The 19,013-nt window shown below is 32.8% G+C and overlaps 2 protein-coding genes across 7 annotated transcripts; both read right to left on the bottom strand.

The window, feature by feature from the left end:
• Positions 1-3,895: 3,895 nt before the first annotated feature.
• LOC142606998 (SHUGOSHIN 2-like) lies at positions 3,896-7,834 on the bottom strand. 5 transcript variants are annotated; one of them, XM_075778399.1, is made up of 9 exons: positions 7,530-7,834; positions 7,385-7,452; positions 6,823-6,931; positions 6,703-6,726; positions 6,547-6,615; positions 5,393-5,431; positions 5,193-5,289; positions 5,036-5,096; positions 3,896-4,408 (listed from the first exon to the last, which is right to left on the bottom strand). In XM_075778399.1, the coding sequence occupies exons 1-9, from the start codon at positions 7,689-7,691 to the stop codon at positions 4,105-4,107; spliced, it is 933 nt and encodes a 310-aa protein (XP_075634514.1). In that variant the 5' UTR covers positions 7,692-7,834; the 3' UTR covers positions 3,896-4,104. The 5 variants fall into 5 exon arrangements, with proteins under 5 accessions (XP_075634514.1, XP_075634517.1, XP_075634515.1 ...); XM_075778402.1 differs by having other exon boundaries at positions 5,229-5,289; XM_075778400.1 differs by having other exon boundaries at positions 6,556-6,615.
• A 2,057-nt stretch (positions 7,835-9,891) lies between these two features.
• LOC142605675 (uncharacterized) lies at positions 9,892-17,895 on the bottom strand. 2 transcript variants are annotated; one of them, XM_075777106.1, is made up of 13 exons: positions 17,679-17,895; positions 16,872-17,043; positions 16,685-16,747; positions 16,440-16,545; positions 16,175-16,279; positions 15,980-16,056; positions 15,728-15,833; positions 14,007-14,076; positions 13,606-13,797; positions 12,124-12,244; positions 11,268-11,492; positions 11,134-11,191; positions 9,892-10,146 (listed from the first exon to the last, which is right to left on the bottom strand). In XM_075777106.1, coding segments are annotated over exons 1-13 (1,374 nt in total). In that variant the 5' UTR covers positions 17,756-17,895; the 3' UTR covers positions 9,892-10,144. The 2 variants fall into 2 exon arrangements, with proteins under 2 accessions (XP_075633221.1, XP_075633220.1); XM_075777105.1 differs by having other exon boundaries at positions 11,138-11,191.
• Between the last annotated feature and the right edge of the window lie 1,118 nt (positions 17,896-19,013).

The raw sequence follows: 19,013 nt of genomic DNA, 5'->3' as shown, positions 1-19,013 counted from the left end.
AAGTTTAAGATAAAAACACTCATCAGTCAGGTCCGAAGATGGTATGTTCTTATATATATTTCTCAGGCTTATATAAATATTCAAGTTCTTGATTACATAGAGTTTTTTTTCTCTTCTTTTTCTGATCCCATTTTTGTAAGTGAATTCTTTCTCTTTTATACTCCTCCCCTCCTCTCATCTAGAACCTTCTTGAAATCTTTGGCGAGTAGCTGTAAGGCTAGAAGTTACTGTCCAGGCATTACCTGCACATTAAATGTAGTGGACTTGTTAAAAATAACACCGATTTTCTTTATCGTTTTTTGGTTAAAACTCTCTAATAAAAAAACTGACGCCATAGGTTAAGATTCTTTAATATATATATATATATATATATAAAATACTTTAATATATCTTATCATGAATCTACATTATTTTGGAAAATAATATTGTAGGAACATTCCCATTGTAACGTGCAGAGAGAAGATTGCGTGGACATGTTAAAAGTAGCAACGATTTTCTTTATCTTGTTTCTGGTTATGGAAGAGATAGGTTTAGAGATTAAGATGTTTTAGGAAACTGTTATTGGGTCAATGTGCACTGTAAATATCATATATCAAATGAGACTGAGGATTGGACCTTAGACATGAATTTCCTAAAACCTAACCATCAATTTGACCAACTCAACTTTTTGTGAAAGTTATTGGCTTTTGTTATATTTTGTTCAACATATTATAATGAAATGAAATTGAATGAAATGAAATACAATATGATATACTTTTATAATTTGTTTGAGAGTCTATGAAAAGAGGAATATAAATTGAAGAAATATAATATTTTATAAGTATACACTTCACATTTTATTTGTATTTTTTAAAAATACAAATAAAATTAGTATTTCACTAAAAGAATGAATGTTCCTCTTATTTGTGAAAACAATAATAAGGAAAGAATGAAATAAAATAGGTATTCTTTTAGATCCCCAAGAAATTGAATCGATAGAATATCTCATGAAAACCCTTTTTATATTATTCATTTCTCTCCTCTAATAGGATTGTAAGTAAATTAAAAAAGAAAAGAAAAAGAAGAAGAGAGGAAATGATAACGCCCTTTGAATATAATCTCTTCTCAATTATATGAATAGAATCCATCCTGAATTTATTTTAGTAAATAACTTCCAACTTTTTAGACTAACACACCTCCGGGTAAATGGTAGCTTATTACCCGAAAAGTATGGGATGATTGATGAAGTCCTTGAGTGCATGAGTAAATTAACAAGAAAAAGAAAATCTTTAAGCCTCTATAACCATTTAATTAAGACATTCGAGACATGACTCAAACCTTGAAATCCGCTTCTAGCTGATTAGTGATTTCAGCCAATGCAAATTAAGGGACTTGCTTGTATTTGATAAGCACATCACATAGTCTTTAACACACACCACACCAGTTCATCTTGCACGCTTGGATTAGACTCGAGTCTACCACTCAAGTATTAAATTTCACGGGAAAGATAAAATCAATAAAGCAATAGAAATGTACTCAAAATAATAATAATAATAATAATAGGATTTTGCTAATGTGTGTACACAATAATTATCCATTTTTAGAAATATTTTTTCAGGAATTGAAAAAGTATTGACAATTTTTTCAATTTTTGAGAAAATGTTTTAAAAAATGGATGGCTTAATAATAAAGCAACAATTGCAATATATTTTACAACTTGTTAAAGTAATAGATTATAAATAATGCAGTATCACTTTCTTGTGGTATATCTTCATTAACATCATTTGTATTTTACATAAATTATAACATGTCTTCTCAACGTGAAAAAAAAATTATTGTCTTTAATTATTGAACTAAAATTGATTTGGAATATACGGTGAAATTGGAAACAACAATTTAGAATAGAACGCATATGTGGGATCTTCAATGCTGTGCTATTAGTAATTGCATAAAAATTAACCAAAACAACAAAATTTGAAGAGTTCATGACTCACTAAGACATTTTTTTCCCTCAAAAGTTTTGTCTGGAGCACAAGTTTTTTACAAAATGTTTCATAGTTACTTATGTGAGAAGTTGTTAATAATAAATACTATAATGATAGGACAAGCTTTCTCTTCATGCTAGTTTTTCAAACTCCTTTTATATTCTTTGTTTGAATGGAAATTTTGAAAATTTAACCGTTGGATTGAATGTTATTAACATGCATGTCAAACTTCTTTCAAATCGAATGTTGTTTACTATCTAATCAATACGGTTATTATTTTAAACATAATTTTAGATCACAAAAACTTGAAATTTAAATATTTGGTTGATGATATAGTTATTTATTTATTTTATCTTATTGAAAATTTACAAATATGAATGATATAAGAAGAACATGCAATTCATTAATTTGAAAAGTGTTTCTTCAAACTAGTTTGGAGAAATCTTTTTTCCATAATATCGTTGATTAATCCAAATGGAAACTAATAAAAACCAGACAAGTTAATGATTATGAAAACTAATATGCAAGTAACATAACTTAACTTGTATCCTAAGATGGAAACAGTCCGTGAAGTGATCTCTCTCACGCGGTTTTGGTCTTGGAGCCTCGAAGTTGATTAAAAAAGAAAAAAACCAACGGCCCATTTGTCACTTCACTAAACCCTTTTTGCATGTGAGGGTTGTGATTAGTAGTTAAGTTTTAGTTGGATATGCCACGTGGTCCACTGAGTTCTCAGGAATCTTTATAGTAAAAATGGTGTTTTGTGCTTTGGATTCGTGGGGACACATGTCTTTTAGCTCACGGGATTGGCCAAATAAAACCCCAAAAATTAATTAAAAAAATAAAAATCCCAGACTTTTTAAGATGCAGGTGAAATCTGATTATGAATTACACATGTCGATCACAAATATAGATTTATAGGGGCATGATCCACCAAATTTAGATGAATATGATTTTGGCCTGTGGGATATAATAATTTGATGTGCATTATAGTTTATAAAATATACACAAAAAAAGAAATTAAAGCAAAGATAAGGAAAAAAAAAGAGAGAGAAAAAAAAAAGAAAAGAAAGAAAGAAGAAAGAGAGTCCAATATAATGGGCTCCACACGGTTTCCAACTTTCTATAACATGCCAAGCATGTTTTAGGAAGAATTGTTGTGATATAAAGAGAGAGACAGTTCACCATTGAAGATTTGTGTGTGAGTCTTGACTACGAAGCACCAAATCACATGGCTCAACAATTTGGTACATAACCACTAGTTTATTACAAAGACTCTTGCTAAAGAAAATAACAAATAAAAAAGGTTCGCAGGATTAAGACTAATAAAGATAAGTTTCTACCGAAAGGTTCGAAATTGTGATTGAAATTTTGAAATACATAAGACTATCATTTTCTAATAACAGCTTCATTTTTTTTCTATTTGCTACTTGCTAGTAACTTGAATAGTTTAGGTTGGAGGTAGAGAAAAATCTGGCAGATCTTTTAGCAATCTGGATAACTGTGTTTTAATGAGTAGCAAGCAAAGTTTCTGAGGATGAAAGTTCCTACAAGACAACTTATGGAGAGCCCACATATTTGATGGAAGTTTGTAATGCATGCACAGTTTGGGCTTAGTCTGAAGTTGGGTGCAATTGAGTCAAGATGTAATTACCAAAGCCCAACTCAATGCTAATATAATTATAATTCAACCAAACTAATTTGTAAGCCCAAAAGTACATGAAAGTCAGTTAGTCTTCAGCTGCCAAATTGAAAATCTTTAAGCAAGATTCATAAGTTATGAACAATGTTAGGAGCACAAAAAATTGTACAACTTTTGTAACAACTAGTCACATGGTGAGTTGTGCAAATTTTTTGTGGCTGTAGCATTGTCTAAGCTATATAACTCATAGTTGAGAGAGTTTTCTGTGGCAATAATTTAGTATGAACAATTACAAAAGAAATGCATTTGCTCTCCATAAAAAATAAAACCAATACATCATCATCAATGTTTCTTGATTGGATATACAAATTTTTTGCAAGTAAAATAACATCACAGATAATATCGCAACAATGTGAAATAACAGTACCACAACCATAGAGTATCCTAAGTTACACCCGCACAGAAAGAAGTGAACATAAGAGGAACAGATTCTAATCATCACTCTACCCTCCGCAATTTACACTTAAGAGGAACTTCCTTGTAGGACTGAACCTTCTCAGCAGCTTTGCGTAATGGTCTTCCAATTGAAGATCTTAGTGATGCTTGTGCTTCATTTCTTGGCACACAATTGTCACCTTCCTCTTCATTTTTGAAAGATGAATTCAATGGAACAGGCTCCTCTTGTATAGAATTTTCATGTGATTGACTTACCAGAAATTTAGCATCTTCTATTTCGAATAAGTTCTCTGTAGGTTCCCTCTCCTGGGATTTAAACCTAGCGGATTGCCTTCTCAAACAACGCCTGGTCAGAGCAAAAGTAAGAATTATTAGAAAAGATCAAATATAGCTCTGACACCATCTTAGAAAAGGCGAGACCTGACTTTGATATTACGAGAAACATAAAAAAGAAAGCAGCGAGAGACACATGAAATAAATGTGGTCCAGTCTCAGAGGCTTACATTCATAGTGGGAAGCCTTCGATGACTATATCTTTACTATTAAGCTCTATGTTTTACTGTAAACCCATTGGAAGATATTTATAAAAGCTAAATCTTACACTAACCTAGGCTTACAACAATGCTTGCATGCCAAGTAGGATTATATGCATGAACTTAGACTAGAGTTATAAATGGGTGTATGATTTTAGTATTTTACCCTTTTCTTTTAAGAAGGGATTCTAAAAAGCAATGAAAACAGAACTTGTTGCACAGCTGCATGCATGACTGCAAGAATCTAGACATGACAATGGCAATATAATTGGAGGTATAGAAAGCAATCAACTATCCATCACATGTTAACTGAGAGCCTATGCCCACATCACATATTTACAGGTATAGGAACGAAGGATTAGCTAGACGTTTTCCTAGTCATGTGATGCAGTATGCAGTTAAAGACATACATCAAGTTATAGTGATTCATGTCAACTAACCTTTTATTTTCAACCTTCTCTTTATCTACAACTTTTTGGTGTGTAGTAGAAGGGCCCATAGCTGCAAGTAATTTGTAATTTCCATACATTAATAACTATTCTGAAGAAGAATAAAAGTTTCAACAAAAAAAGCCATTTTAGGTCACATAAAAATTACATTGGCTTCTTGCGGTGCGCCTTCTATTACGCTTACAAGTTTTGTCATCGTCATTAGTTACATGCAATGATTGCTCTGCTGCTGCCACCTCTCGTTCCTTAAGCCAACAATATAAACGAGGTAAAATGGTAGAAATGTCAAGAATTGCAAGGGCTCTAGCAATAAAGCAGAAACATAACTGAGAAGATTAACTCACACACCTGAGAGCCACTATTTTTATGCTTCGACTCTGTTTTTCCCTGCAAATTAAAAAGGATTTCTGACTAAATCAAACAAAACAATGCTGAAATGCAACATTTAAACCTGAAGACCTAGCTTAGGTTGGATTTTGTCTACTTATGCTTTCCTTTTATACTGTGTTTTCTTTGAATCTAGCTTGCTTCATGCGCTAGCCACATCTATGCTATAGCCCAATAGGATTACTCACATTTAAGGCTCTTCATAATTTCTTATATATCCTATATCAACCTATATCAACCTAATTTCTTATATGCCTGCACAACACCTTCACAATAAAAAAAAAACTGGGGTATTAAAGTTAAAAAACTACCATGGTTGGAGGTTGGTGATTAAGGTTTCTGACAGTTATGAATGCTCATTCCAGTGACCTGTATGAAGTATCTATAGTATCCCACTTACTAATCTGTATGCTCTTAGATTAGGTGTACTTCTGAACAATGCAGAAAGCAAAAAAGTGGGAAGGAACTAAATACAGTGAAGATAGCAATGAAATTTGTGCTTTCACAGAGCCATGCCTGGTCATGTTATTCTACGCCATATAGTAAGATAGTGATAAATCTTAAAGAAGGAACAGAAGACTTGAATCTTGGAGAAGGAAATGAGTGGGAAAAAGGCTGACATGAAATTTTATATTCACAGAATAATTATGCAAAGACTACTAGTCTAAATATGCAGAACAGACTGAGTAGATGGCCTAGACAATAGTGCTGTTTAAACCAAACAAAACATTTGTTGAGCATCAACATCAAGATTTAGACCTCTTGTAATGAATATAATTTCTCTCCCTTTTGATTGGAATATGGTGGAATATATAAAAATCAAAATTCCCTTGTCCCTAAGTTTATATAACTGTCCAATTCCCCTTTTTGTAGTGAAAATTAAATTTTAAGCTTGAATATGTCCTAGATGTTTGTCTTGTGTATCTGACATGTATCCAGATATATTTGACATGCATCTGAAATAAACTTCAAAACTTTTTTTTAGAGGATAAGTAAGACCCGTATCCTGGAAAGTATCCAGGAGCATCAAAGCAAGTACCATCTGTTACAGATACATAGGGGCATAACATATCTGTGCTTCATAGAACAGAATGGAGTTGGAGATTAGAGCGAACCTCAAGTACCATATTCTTTGCTTTAAGTAAGGCATTCTTGCATCCAAGCTCATGCCGAAGTTCTTTTAGCTGAAATGAGCAATGTTGGGAATTCAAACACAAAGAAAAGCAAAAGCCTCATAACCAATGTACTTGAATTCTCAAACAAACTTTTACCTTGTCTTTTCCTAAGTTAAGTTCCTGCACAATCAGCAAAAATGTAGTCAGTATCACTGAGAATTGGATAATTCTAGATATGAACTTAAAGGATAAACTTAAGGCGAAAACCAAGCACACCGCTAACATCTGGCTGTTTGATTGAGCAAGGTTCCAATTCTGCAGCTGCAATTTCTGAAGACTGACTCGCATTTTCTGCAACTCAGCTCCACTCAGTTCAATGATTTTACTGAAGTAATATGGTTTAGGAAAACCCATTCTCGATAGTTGGTGGCTAAAATAACTAAGATTTTTAAAAAAAAAGGCAAATGTTTGATAAATGTTGTTATTTCACACTTTCAATTTTGTTAAACATGGAGAACCAGCTCCAGTAACACTCAATAGTTCTATAAGGCTTAATAATAGTGCCCCAAATTATAAAGAAAAATGCTAAAACTACTACCAATTTTACCACAAAAGGTTTACAAAACTGAGGTGACAGTGAATGTAATTTGGTGCCACATTAGCAACTTAAAAAATAAATTTCTTAATTACTTTTTGTCATGTTATATTACTCAATTATGAAAGACTACATTCAATCATTTAATTTCTTTCCTCAGCAACCAAACGTAAAATATAGCAAATTAAAAATAAATAAAAAACAACAACAACAACATAATAGGTAGAACAAATCAAAGGATACTTCCTCTCTGCAATAAGCTTCACCAAAGTCATTCTTTCCTGGCTCAGAAAATTCACAACAGAAACCCCCTAATAATTAAGCAACCAGCCACATGACATATAACAAGAGCGCAAAATATCAACAAGAGAACCAAGAAAGATTCTACCTTTAAGAGTTTGTCAATGTATTCCTTATCTGGTTGAGAAATCTCAGGCTGCTTTTCATCTTGGCTTGGGGAACCTTGCGCCTGCAAGTTCGTAATGTCAGATAGTTTCTTTCTCATTATGCTTCCGAAAGACGATCTCTTTGCCATTCTATCACCTTTCATGCTGTCAAATTCCAGCACAAACCCTAATTCAAACTTTCAAGAACTCAAAAGGGTCACCAAGAAATGTAATTCCCACTTGAGAAACAGTGGTATTGTGAAGAAAAACCAGACCCCAAGTGAAAAATGAGAGTGGGATTTGACAAAACAAGGGATACCCAGATATGAAATGAATATTACAGAGAAGAGAAGAAGAAAAAGGAGGAGATTTCAGAGAGCAAGAAAGGCATATTCTGAGAAGGGTCTTAGAGATTATTGATTACCCACAAAAGAGTGATATACTAAAGAATGAGAATTATTACATATACAAGAACCAACTACTACTACAACTCTTTCAAAAGGGCTGCAAAGAATAAAGATCTAAGCAAAACCCTTTTTGTTTTTTACTCAAAAATATTTGTTCTCTTTTCTTTGAGAGTGTACTTTGGCTGTGAAACAACGCTTGGATTCTGAGAAAATTGGGTGAAGAAAGAAAGTGAAAAGCGAAAGAAGGAGCATTTGAGAAAGCAAAGAAAGGAAAAGTAGTAATGGGTTGGAAGAAGGAGGTTTGGTAGCCCAACGGATCTCCGAAGCAAAGTTTCCGAACCTGATTTCAAATTTGTCACCCGCTTCCGAACCTCGTTTTAAAATTGTTATTCCTTTTTTTTAGTAGAACGGCCTGTCGTTTTGATATTTAGATTTGTACATGCTGACATCATCATCAACTTCGTTATGCAAAATTTTGACATATTATAGGAAGTACTTCAATTTTTTTGAGAGAGAATAGGAAATGCTTTATTTATTTATTTATTTTTATAATTAGGCAAAATTATATATAAATTCTTTTCAACATGTTATAGAAAAGAATTTTTATTTGAGAAAGGTTATAGAAAATAATTAATTTTTAATTTATAGTACAATTAGGTAAAATTATATTAAGTTAAGAGGTAGATGTAACATAACATTAGTATCAAATACATGATCACATGTATGAGAGCATATTACATATATTTGTCACATAAAAACCACACTTTTTTATTTTTTTTCAAAGAAAAGAAAAAAACACACGATTTACCTTAAATCTTTATATGAAGTCATGTTTATTGCTAATAATTGATAAGCGACAATATTTCACACCATTTTTTGACAGTGGGCAACAACATGATAGTTGGGCACAATAAACGGTAAAAAAAAAATCCCAAATTCAAAAACTCTCTATTTCCTAAAATTTCTCTCTCACTAAAAGTATGAAAGCATTTAAATTTAGGTTTGAAATACCTGTATATATATTTGCAAATTTGGAACCCTATTTTTAGGGTTTTACCATACCACCTTTATGGAGATAAGACATTGGATTTAACGCCATGGGATATAACTATTTGTAGAATTAGATGTTTAACATTATAAAGCTCATATTTTTGTTTCTCAAAAAAAAAAAAAAAAAAAAAAGGCTCATATTCAAAAAGGAAAAAAAAAAAACATTATAAAGCTCTATTTAAAACTCCTTTTTTGGTTCCCTTACCTTCTCGAGTATGGCCTAGCATTTCAACAAATTCATTTTAATATGGATAGAAATAAAACAGGCATTTGGTGGAGTTTATCATTTTGTTTCATCCTTTGTCCTCTCTAGCAATAAAAGAGGATACCTCCATGGCTTCATTTACTGCTTTACCGAATTCAAATCACTCAAGAGGTTTTATTACTATAAATGAGAGGGCTCTTGATGCTATCCAATTGACGTTGCATCTGTAATGCATAGCTCAGTTGCTGGCCAACAAAGAACGAACATCACTTGTACGTTTATCATGGCAGTTCTTCAAAGCAAATGCTTGTTGGGGGTTGTTGGTGATTTCTTAAACAGTTGGGTAATGGGCAAGTGCTTCCAGGAGATGAGGGGCTAGAGATGTTGAGATGATCTCAATAGCGTCAAAGATCAACAAGAATATTTAACTGAAGTGATTAAAGAATGGAAACTAGAATGTAGGGTGTATTGTAAAATGAACTGGTATAATAAATAAAGTAACTTTCTAGATGGTAAGATAGAAACTAAGTTGGAAACCCAGATGCTAGTGCACTTATGAATGTGAAATAGAAAAGAGTTGTGAAGTACTAGTAATGCCATTAAGAATAATTAACAGCAACGCTAAAGTCAACACCTTTATGTTAATGCACATGCCAACAACCTTGGAAAAAAAAAAAAAAAAAGCAAGAGAAAGAGAGCACGGGTAATAAGTAATGACTCAATGTCAACCATTATATTATATACATCTAGAAAGTAGGTTCCATTTACCAACAGCTATTGAAAAAAAAAACAAAAAAACAAAAAACGGGGGGGCATCCCCAAAGAATTTGACATCATGAGTAGGCAAATTTCAACATTTTTCAAAACCTTCTGCATTAGAATCTGGCCAACTCATTATTTACAAAAGAGATTGGATTTTGATCTATTGCACACTTTCATTTTGTGGAATCAAATTTCCTGCAAATACCAAATGTCACAATTTCAAGTGGGAAGTTAGCCTTTATACTAGCAAATTTTTTACAAAGCAAGCAATGAAATGACTAGGCAAAATTCAGAAAATCATTTTAGAGTTAATCTTGTACTAAGGCATAGACAAAAATCACAGACCAGGTGTGATCATGAACATAGAACAACCAATACATGGTAACCCCTCTTTCCTCACTTACGTCAGAAGCAGGCAATATTCGTTTTTTCAGCCATGAAGATGTAATTAGTTTCTTACTACTTCAGAGTTCAGACATACAATTGGACTTCAATATAATCTAAGAAATCTAAAAACAGAGGGTATGGCAAGACCACTCAAAGAAGTCCTTTATTCAAATAAAGACAGAAGGAAAATGCAATTAAACTTGATGATAGAACACTCGTCCCCTTCAAAGATTCTGTTGTTCCATTCTCTCCATATGTTTCACATAATTTACAGCGGAATAGGCCAATGAATGAGCAGGTGATCCACCTATTCCCAATCATTTTTACACATAAAACACCTTTTAACGACACAAACATATCTCTTCTTCATAGTCATTTATTATACAATAAAATGGAAATTACATGTTGTGGTTGCACCTAGTGGATTGTTTTTTTTTTTTACACATTGAAGATTGTTGTACCATATGCTTTTTACAAGTGGCTCTTGTAAGTATATTAAAATTGTAAAGATAGTTTGCTCTGGGTAAAACTCTATTATTAAAGTATGTAAAGTTTAAAATACAGCTTCAAATAAAGTTCTGTTGCCAAAAGGTTATAAAAAGTTAAAAGAAATTTAATTATATATTTTAATTTAGTTTACTCATCTACCATAATTTTTCATTTGAACTCTGCTACACCCCAGTATAACAAATGCCTTGCAAGAAATAGACAGCAAATAGATATCAAACATCACTATAGATTATATGAAGGTACTGTGTAAATGAAATTTTTTCACTCTTTCTGTGGAAAGCATACATACTCTACACCATTTGTTGATGGTGCCTTGTAGAAGATATGAAGCCTTATTACGGACCTGCAACATATAAAAATATTCTTTATAATTAAAAACACTAGAACAACAGAGATAAAGCAACAGTTTGGCTCCATACCTTTGATGCATAAGATCTCAAGTCTGTGCTGGCAATTTGGTAAGAACAGTTTCGAAGATAAAGACCCCACATCGAATTAATTTCTTCATTATTTTCCAGCATTTGATTAACCAAGAGCCAATTTTCTGTCAAAACCAAGTAAATGTACATCTTGAAAAGATCACAACCTTTTTCTTTTACATTAATTGAGATAAGCAATTGTAGGATCTCTTCTTCATCACGAGCCTGAGGAAAAGAAAAATAAATTATAACATATAAGAACACTTGACCTGGCTTAAAAATGAAAATTTTAAATTCAAACAGAAGTGTAAAAAGGCTGAAGCAATCATTTGCTATTATTTAGAGCTAAATTATTTGACAGAGTTCTCGTGTTAGGAAGCCCCCACAGTCCTGTGGTGGCATGAATTCATGCTTTTTCAGATAAAATTAGGGTTTTCCAGCTTAAACACATGACAATAGAGAAGTTCTCTTTTAAATGACACAGAAATCAGATAAGATACATGGTTCCTCAAGATTTTATAAACATTAACATAGTGCAAGAAACTGCATGCATACAGCCACCCTAAACTTGTGCAATTTTCTGTTTTTGTTGGTAAAATTTATTAAGGGCAAGAACTACACTCCGGATAGAAGATTATTGTATACAGATCATAGATTACAATGCAGGCCAAGTCCATGTTAACATGGATCTATGAGCAACATATTAGTTAAACTAAGATCTGCCTATAGTCATATAAACATATTACACTCTTATCTCATTAACTTTAGCATATATGTAAGAGAGAGGAAGTTGTGCCTCTACACAAAAGTACATGTAAAAGACACTAAGCTAAAATGTAAAGAGAATATAAGCTACCTTATTATCAAAACAAACGAGAAGTATTTGATAGGAAACTGCACTTCTAAGTTGCTTACTACGAGTATTAACTCCTGAAATGCATTCCACAGCCCGCAAGCAGTTCAAGTCCCTAGGGACCCTGCAGAAAACATGCAATGAACATTATCAGAGATGGGGAGTGGAAAAGGTGAACAGCAGAAGGGAAGTAAATAATATACACCTCAGCATTATTAAATAATAGCAATCACCAATCATTCATTCTATCAATCAAAGGCTGTATGACAATCTAAGCATGGTATTGAATCTCAATTATCAGCAACTCTCATGTAGGAGCCACCACTTAATTAGACCTTGAAACAAAGAAAGTGATACATTGTGTTTGCTCACATAATATTCTGTATCAGAGACCATGAAAATGGCCACATGAACCACAATGGCAATGCAAGAGTCAAGAGGCACGCATGGTACACGTGGACAACTTCAAGGTCCTGCCGACACCCCGCATGTGAGTGGTGGCAGGGTTGTATGGCTTTGAACATAGATGTAATGTTCTTAGAGAAATTATTACAAATAATTGCCACTTTCTAACAGAACCCAAAACCATCACGAACACATTGCAATATACCATTAAAATCAGCAAGAGTTTCCTCTACCACCCATGGAACCACTCCACTACTCAAGATGTCATTACAAAGCTCTAAATCCACTGACACCATCAGGAGCGCACTACATATACCATTAGCATCACCAAGAGTATCCTATACCACTCTTGGCACCACCCCAAGTACTCAAGATGTCATTACAAAGCTCTAAATCCACCATCAACAATGCCCAACAGTCTGCCACTTATGGTTTGGGTTGAGAATCAATTTGTAAGCCTATGTTTGAAAACTTGCACTTTGCACACATGAGGTTTAATGTATTTGCTTTGGGTTCATGTATTAATGTATTCATATTGTTATGAGACTGCTATTTTGTTTTCTGGATTTATTGTTTCAAAGAACACAATTTAAATGTGCAATTCTTAATGATTTTGGGATAATTTTTATAAAGGAATTAAACCTCATATGGGTAAAGTGCAACATCCTAAACCACGGGTTCGCAAATCAAATTCAGCATAAACCATGTGTGGGTAAACTGTAAGTAAGTCATGAAAGAAACACATTACATACTTAAATATTCAAAACCAGGTCACTTTCTGGATCAAGCAGACCTAAAATATTAACGATGCCTGCAGCACATTGATTCCAATGGTAACCATATAAAGAAAAAACATCCATCCATCCTTTTACAAACTAAAATGGCAGGGAATAATTACTCATTAAATTCAATAAATAAGCAAAGGAGATAATATTCAATATCAATAAATGCTACAAAAGATCATGATAAATAGATCAAGTTCTCTCCATAACAGAACAGACCACCGATCTGAATGGCATCATATTTAGTCAATATTACATTGTATAAATCCAAAACAAGCAACTAGTACGAGTCAAAAACCTGCAAGCAAGAGATTTTGCTATTTTGTTACAGCTGGTCTTCCACTCATTATCTGTGAAGTAACTGATTACCGATTGCATACATTCATACAGAAGCATCACCAGACCGTGAAGCTGGCGATCCAAGAACAGAAAAATAATGACTTCAATTAACTCTTCAGCTTCTGATGTTGAAAAGATGGACTGTTTATTCCTACAATGAAAATTAATCACAAAAATTAACGAGATCTTAAACCTCCATCATCCAAAGCATGCTAGGATCAACTTTTGCAGTAACAATATGCAATGTTAGCAATTAAATTTGCAAGTTCCAACAAATTATCAACCATTCCAAAGCACATGATTCCACCAAACCTACAAGCTCAAGTGTTTCTGAGACAAGTAATTCCATTTGTCACTTACCTTACACAACAAGCAGCTGCAAATTTGATCCAAGTTCTAATATTTTGAGGTGGCCCTCCACAATTAGAATCTAAAAGACAGGATTTAAGAATGTTGTAAGAAGACCACTAACAATAAAGGACAAAAATTTTCACTACACGAAGACTGGGGATATTTTATGTAACACAAAATTATGGGGGAAAAAAGAAGTAATACTTCGTTATATATTAGACAAATTAATTCAAGAGACACTATGAACAATCAAACACTATATCCATTACCCAATAGAAAAAGATGGCACCCTGAACTGTATGTGAAGTCAAGGACAGCCTTCTTGAATCAATGCAAAATTAGGGTAATATATGAGAATGAGATAAACAATCATTTTAATCCTATGATGCAAGCATGCAACACAGCTCCTCACAGATGTGACATTCAATCATTGCAAGTTGACACAACATAAAAAACAGAAGGTATTCATAACTAAATGATTTTTGACAAGACCAAAGCTTTGTTATAGAGTTTTTAGTCCTAACTTAGCATTTAATGCATAATACTCATTAATAACTCAAACTCTAATATCAAAGAATGAATTAGATGACTAGTGGGCCAACCCAGCCTCATGCATAAAGTTCTAATTTTAGCATGATCTGCAACAAATGCATATCAAATCATCATGCTAAATTTTTTTGCTAGGTAACATACTTGTGCACTTTGAGAGGATACCAACAACCCACTCTCATCCACCAACATATTGGTGGAGGAGGTAATTAGCCCAAAGGCCATTGACATCATGCCAAATACCAAAACCCATGTGAATATCCTTCATCTTACTTTGCCATATGTTGGAATGAACTCTAGTTCAAATGGGACCTTCCTCCTTGTAAGAGCAAGGCGGAGGGTGAGGCTGGGGGTGTGTCAAGATGGAATGGGGAGAAAAAGAAAAGTAACTGGTAATCCAAAAGCTAATATGAGTTGCCGTGAAACCATGATTTTAAAACATACTTATGACGACAAAACACAAAGAAGAGCTCTAAATATTAGACCAACTAATATTTCTCTTCATTACATTGTCGTTTTGCATTAGAAAAAGGATACATTTTCCACCAATATTAATAATCTTACGTACCCACATATACAAGATCTGAAGTCCACAGCATAAAATTTAATCACTTTATTATGAATAGATTCCACTAAAGATACACATTAGGGCGCCCCCTAGACCAACTAATATTTCTCTTCATTACATTGTAGTTTTGCATTAGAAAAAGGATACATTTTCCACCAATGTTAATAATCTTATGTACCCACATATACAAGATCTAAAGTCCACAGCATAAAATTTAATCACTTTATTATGAATGGATTCCACTAAAGATACACATTAGGGCGCCCCCGTACATGCGGCCGACCTTGATTAATCTATTGAAGATCCATAACCAACGCCAAAATTTTGGAACTAAGGCTTGGATGTTGCTAGGTTGTTACCCACATGTAAACTCTCCCAAAGCCGAGTTGAGTAGCGTTAACTTGTAACCTGAGTAGGGGTATTAGGTTGGTGGGATATTGACTCGGCTTTCAACTTATCAAAAAAAAAAACTCTCCCAAACTTCTCATAAATTAACAGGAAAAGACTTTAATATCACACTCTAAAGAATAGAAAAATAAATTTACCATGTCCATGACACTGTCTAAAATGTATTACAAAATGAAAAAACTGGTAAAGAGTCAAGAAAGCTTACCAGCATGCAAAGATTCTATGTTGGATGATAACTTAAATTGAAATCCATAGATTTCAAGAGCTCCTTTTAACTCAAAATAGCTGGGAGACCATTCAATTACGAGAGTCTGTAGATCAACCAGGTCAAAAGTGACAGCAGATAAGCCATGGTAACTCATAGAACACCAATCAACAAGAATTGGCCGCTTTCAAGTTTTGCAATATATAATAATCAAGTTTTGCTTCCAAGAAATGATATAAGTTTTATCAACACCTCATTTTTGGATGAAAGAACACTACACCAAAAGTCACATGCAGATGCCCTCAGTTCTTCTTTTGATGAATATAGCACTGATAAACCAAAAGACAATCATGAGAAGGGGAAAAAACAACAACAACAACAACAACCACCACACATACACACACATGACTACTTAATGGCCAAGCCACAATAGATGGACATACTTACTCAAATTAAAGGTCCATGTGGCGATTGATTTTTGTACATGACCACATGTAGAAACCAGTTTATAAAGCCAGCCATTTGCTAACAAACCTTCAAGGAAAGTGTTTCCTGCAAGAATATATCAACGAGGTTGATGAATACAATCTTTACTGAACAGAGTATGTATTATATGAAACTCAAGTTGGTGTATAATTATAAATTAATATTTCTGAGAAATAAGCATGATGATTGACAATTAATAAGCAAATACAAAGAAAAAAATAATCACCATTTTCTGAAGTGAGTTCCAACACGGAATTGAGCTCATTCTTCATGAAAGACTGCAAAAGCGCACAACTTTGAAGCTCAGGAAAATCTAGAGGTGGTGGAACTTTCTGCAATTCATGGAGAGGGATCAAAACATTAACATAGTATCAGTTATCTTAAAGGGGTTACTTTCAAAATCTTCAAAATATTAAGCAAGCAATTATTTGGGCAGCACCGAGATAATGAGATTTCATTCATTCACAAAACCTGATTTCCAAAAACCCGTATGCCCCACGTGGCCATCTCTTCCTCGCCACTTATTTCTGTCATCTACACAAAGGATTGCATATTTTCAGTTGTGAATATATAATTTAGTAACAACATTTTGAAAATTTTTTTGATAAGAAACATTTTGAAAATAACAACAACTATACTATAGGGAGAATTGTTGTGCCTGATGTTCGCATTGATTGATCACTTTAGTAAGTGATTCTTCTTTGGTATTGACATCCTCGTCCGAGTTGTAGTTCTTCTGATTCTTTACTTGTTTATATTCCTTCTCAACAACTTTGCTTTTCTCTTTGTAGTAATCACTCAAAAGATCATCCAACCCAATAACCTTCTTCCTGGTTCACATTGAAAAAAAATATATACCAACACAGAACCAATGGGGGTTTTCACCAGTTACTAAATAAACATTATGAACTCAAATTCAAAGGCAGTGCTGCACAGATGAGCTCCAATGTTTAAGACTAGAAGATCAACTCTTTTTCAATATAAACCAGAAAAGAAGGCATGTTTTGGGCCGTAAAATTAACTCTAAAGATTTCATAGAAAATGAGAAGCAGAAAAAATAAATAAATGGGAGAGGTTATTTTCAACTAAATTTTGCCTAAATCGCCTTAATAAAATGGCTCAAACTATTACATGTGCAATAAAGAAGTTGTGCAATTCATTTAATCAAGAGAAATATAAAGAACCACACTTCAAAGTTCAAAGTAATTTTTGATGTTTAAAAAAATAAAAACCCAAAAGACAATAACAAATGATCACATATATAACATTAAAAGTTGGTTAATAGTGAAAATCTCTAAGAACCCAGATGCACAATTACAGTAACAGTGACAAACAACAAGATTATAGCTCAAACTACCCAGAAACAGTTTCACAATATGAAACCCAAAAAAGAAAAATAATAAATAAAACCAAATAAGGGTAAGTTGTAAAAGAAAGAAAAGAAATTGAAGTGGGAGAATAGAACCTTTTCTTGGTAACAAGTGAGGAACTAATAAGCCGGTCTTCGAACTCAAAATCTAGAGGATCATCCATATCCATCATCACCTCTCTCTCTCTCTCTCTCTCTGCAAAAACCCTCCTTTTTTTTTTTTTGGTTCTTTGGGTCCAAAACTGAGAGAAGCGCCAAACTGTGTGGCTTTAAACCGCGGAGTGGCAAACTAGACTAGCGTACTGAGAAAGCCAAGTGACCGGTTCTTGTTGGACTTGTGTATTTGTATGTTCGTATCCTCCAATAGTTTTGGGTGGGCTTCCATAGTATGACAATTTTCAGCCCAAACTCAGTCAATGTTCTGGTCCATGACATTTTTTTGGGTTGGATATTAGGAACTAGTGAAATACTTGAAAACTATGTGGTAAATTGATTTAACCTGAAATTTTTGAATTTAAAAAATTTTATCAGTTAAGTTAATTGAAATTTCCAAATTAATGAATACGGAGTAATGGGTGTAGAACCTAAGACCTCCCAAGTCTAGACTAGTGGCTTAAGTGATAACCAACATGCTACAATAGATTAAGTAATTTATCTATACTATATATGATAATGAAAAATTTTGCATTTAATTTTACAAAACTTATGTAACATCACCTCCAAAACTTATGTTTATCAAATTTTCTTTTATTTTTTTTAAACAATATTAAAATATTAACTTTACAAATCCAGTCATTTAATTTTAGTTAGAAAATATTAAGAGACTAAAACTTTACAAATCCAATCATAAAAAACTTTACCAATCCATTCAATTATTCTTACTCAACCATTCACTTTCATTTATTCCCCTACTTTATCGTTACTCCTTCTCCAATCATTTCTATCCCCTGTTTTTTTAAAGAGTTCAAACTATTAAATGTGCAAAGAAGAAATTATACATAATAATAATAATAATAATAGGTGAAGCGGAGAAAAAATCCAATTAAATTTCAATTTAGAATTCAATTAGAGTATAATTTTGTGCCATGTGTATTATCTAATCTAAATTTTAGAATTTTGTGCCAAGTGAGTTAATTTAGTGTAAAAATTGAATTTTAATTAGAGTTTAATTTTGCGTCACATGTCCCATCTAATCTAAATTTTTAAATTTTTGTGCCAAATTAGTTAATTTAATGTAGAAAACGAGGAGTCCAATATAATAAATCATAAAAAACATAATCATATAACTAAAAAAATTAAAATTTATAAGTCATCTATATATATATATATATATTAATATGTAAAGCTTAGAGAAAATTGAATTAGAATTTGAGATTATAATCCAATTTTGCACCATGTGTCTAAATTTATGTGGGAACTACACCATAATTA

Source organism: Castanea sativa, chromosome 8 (genome assembly GCF_040712315.1).
Source record: "Castanea sativa cultivar Marrone di Chiusa Pesio chromosome 8, ASM4071231v1".
Lineage (NCBI taxonomy): Eukaryota > Viridiplantae > Streptophyta > Magnoliopsida > Fagales > Fagaceae > Castanea > Castanea sativa.
This window is presented reverse-complemented; position numbering and strand designations above follow the sequence as displayed.

Coding starts and splice junctions, on each gene's coding strand:
- LOC142606998 (XM_075778399.1), bottom strand. CDS start 7,691: ATGAAAGGTGATAGAATGGCAAAGAGATCGTCTTTCGGAAGCATAATG. Junction 5,432..6,546: donor CAAAGAATATGGTACTTGAG/GTTCGCTCTAAT, acceptor TTTAATTTGCAG/GGAAAAACAGAGTCGAAGCA. Junction 5,097..5,192: donor GCGCACCGCAAGAAGCCAAT/GTAATTTTTATG, acceptor AATTACTTGCAG/CTATGGGCCCTTCTACTACA.
- LOC142605675 (XM_075777105.1), bottom strand. CDS start 17,755: ATGATGGATATGGATGATCCTCTAGATTTTGAGTTCGAAGACCGGCTT. Junction 16,748..16,871: donor TCAATCAATGCGAACATCAG/GCACAACAATTC, acceptor TCCTTTGTGTAG/ATGACAGAAATAAGTGGCGA. Junction 12,245..13,605: donor GCAAAATCTCTTGCTTGCAG/GTTTTTGACTCG, acceptor TGTTTTCTGCAG/GGTCCCTAGGGACTTGAACT.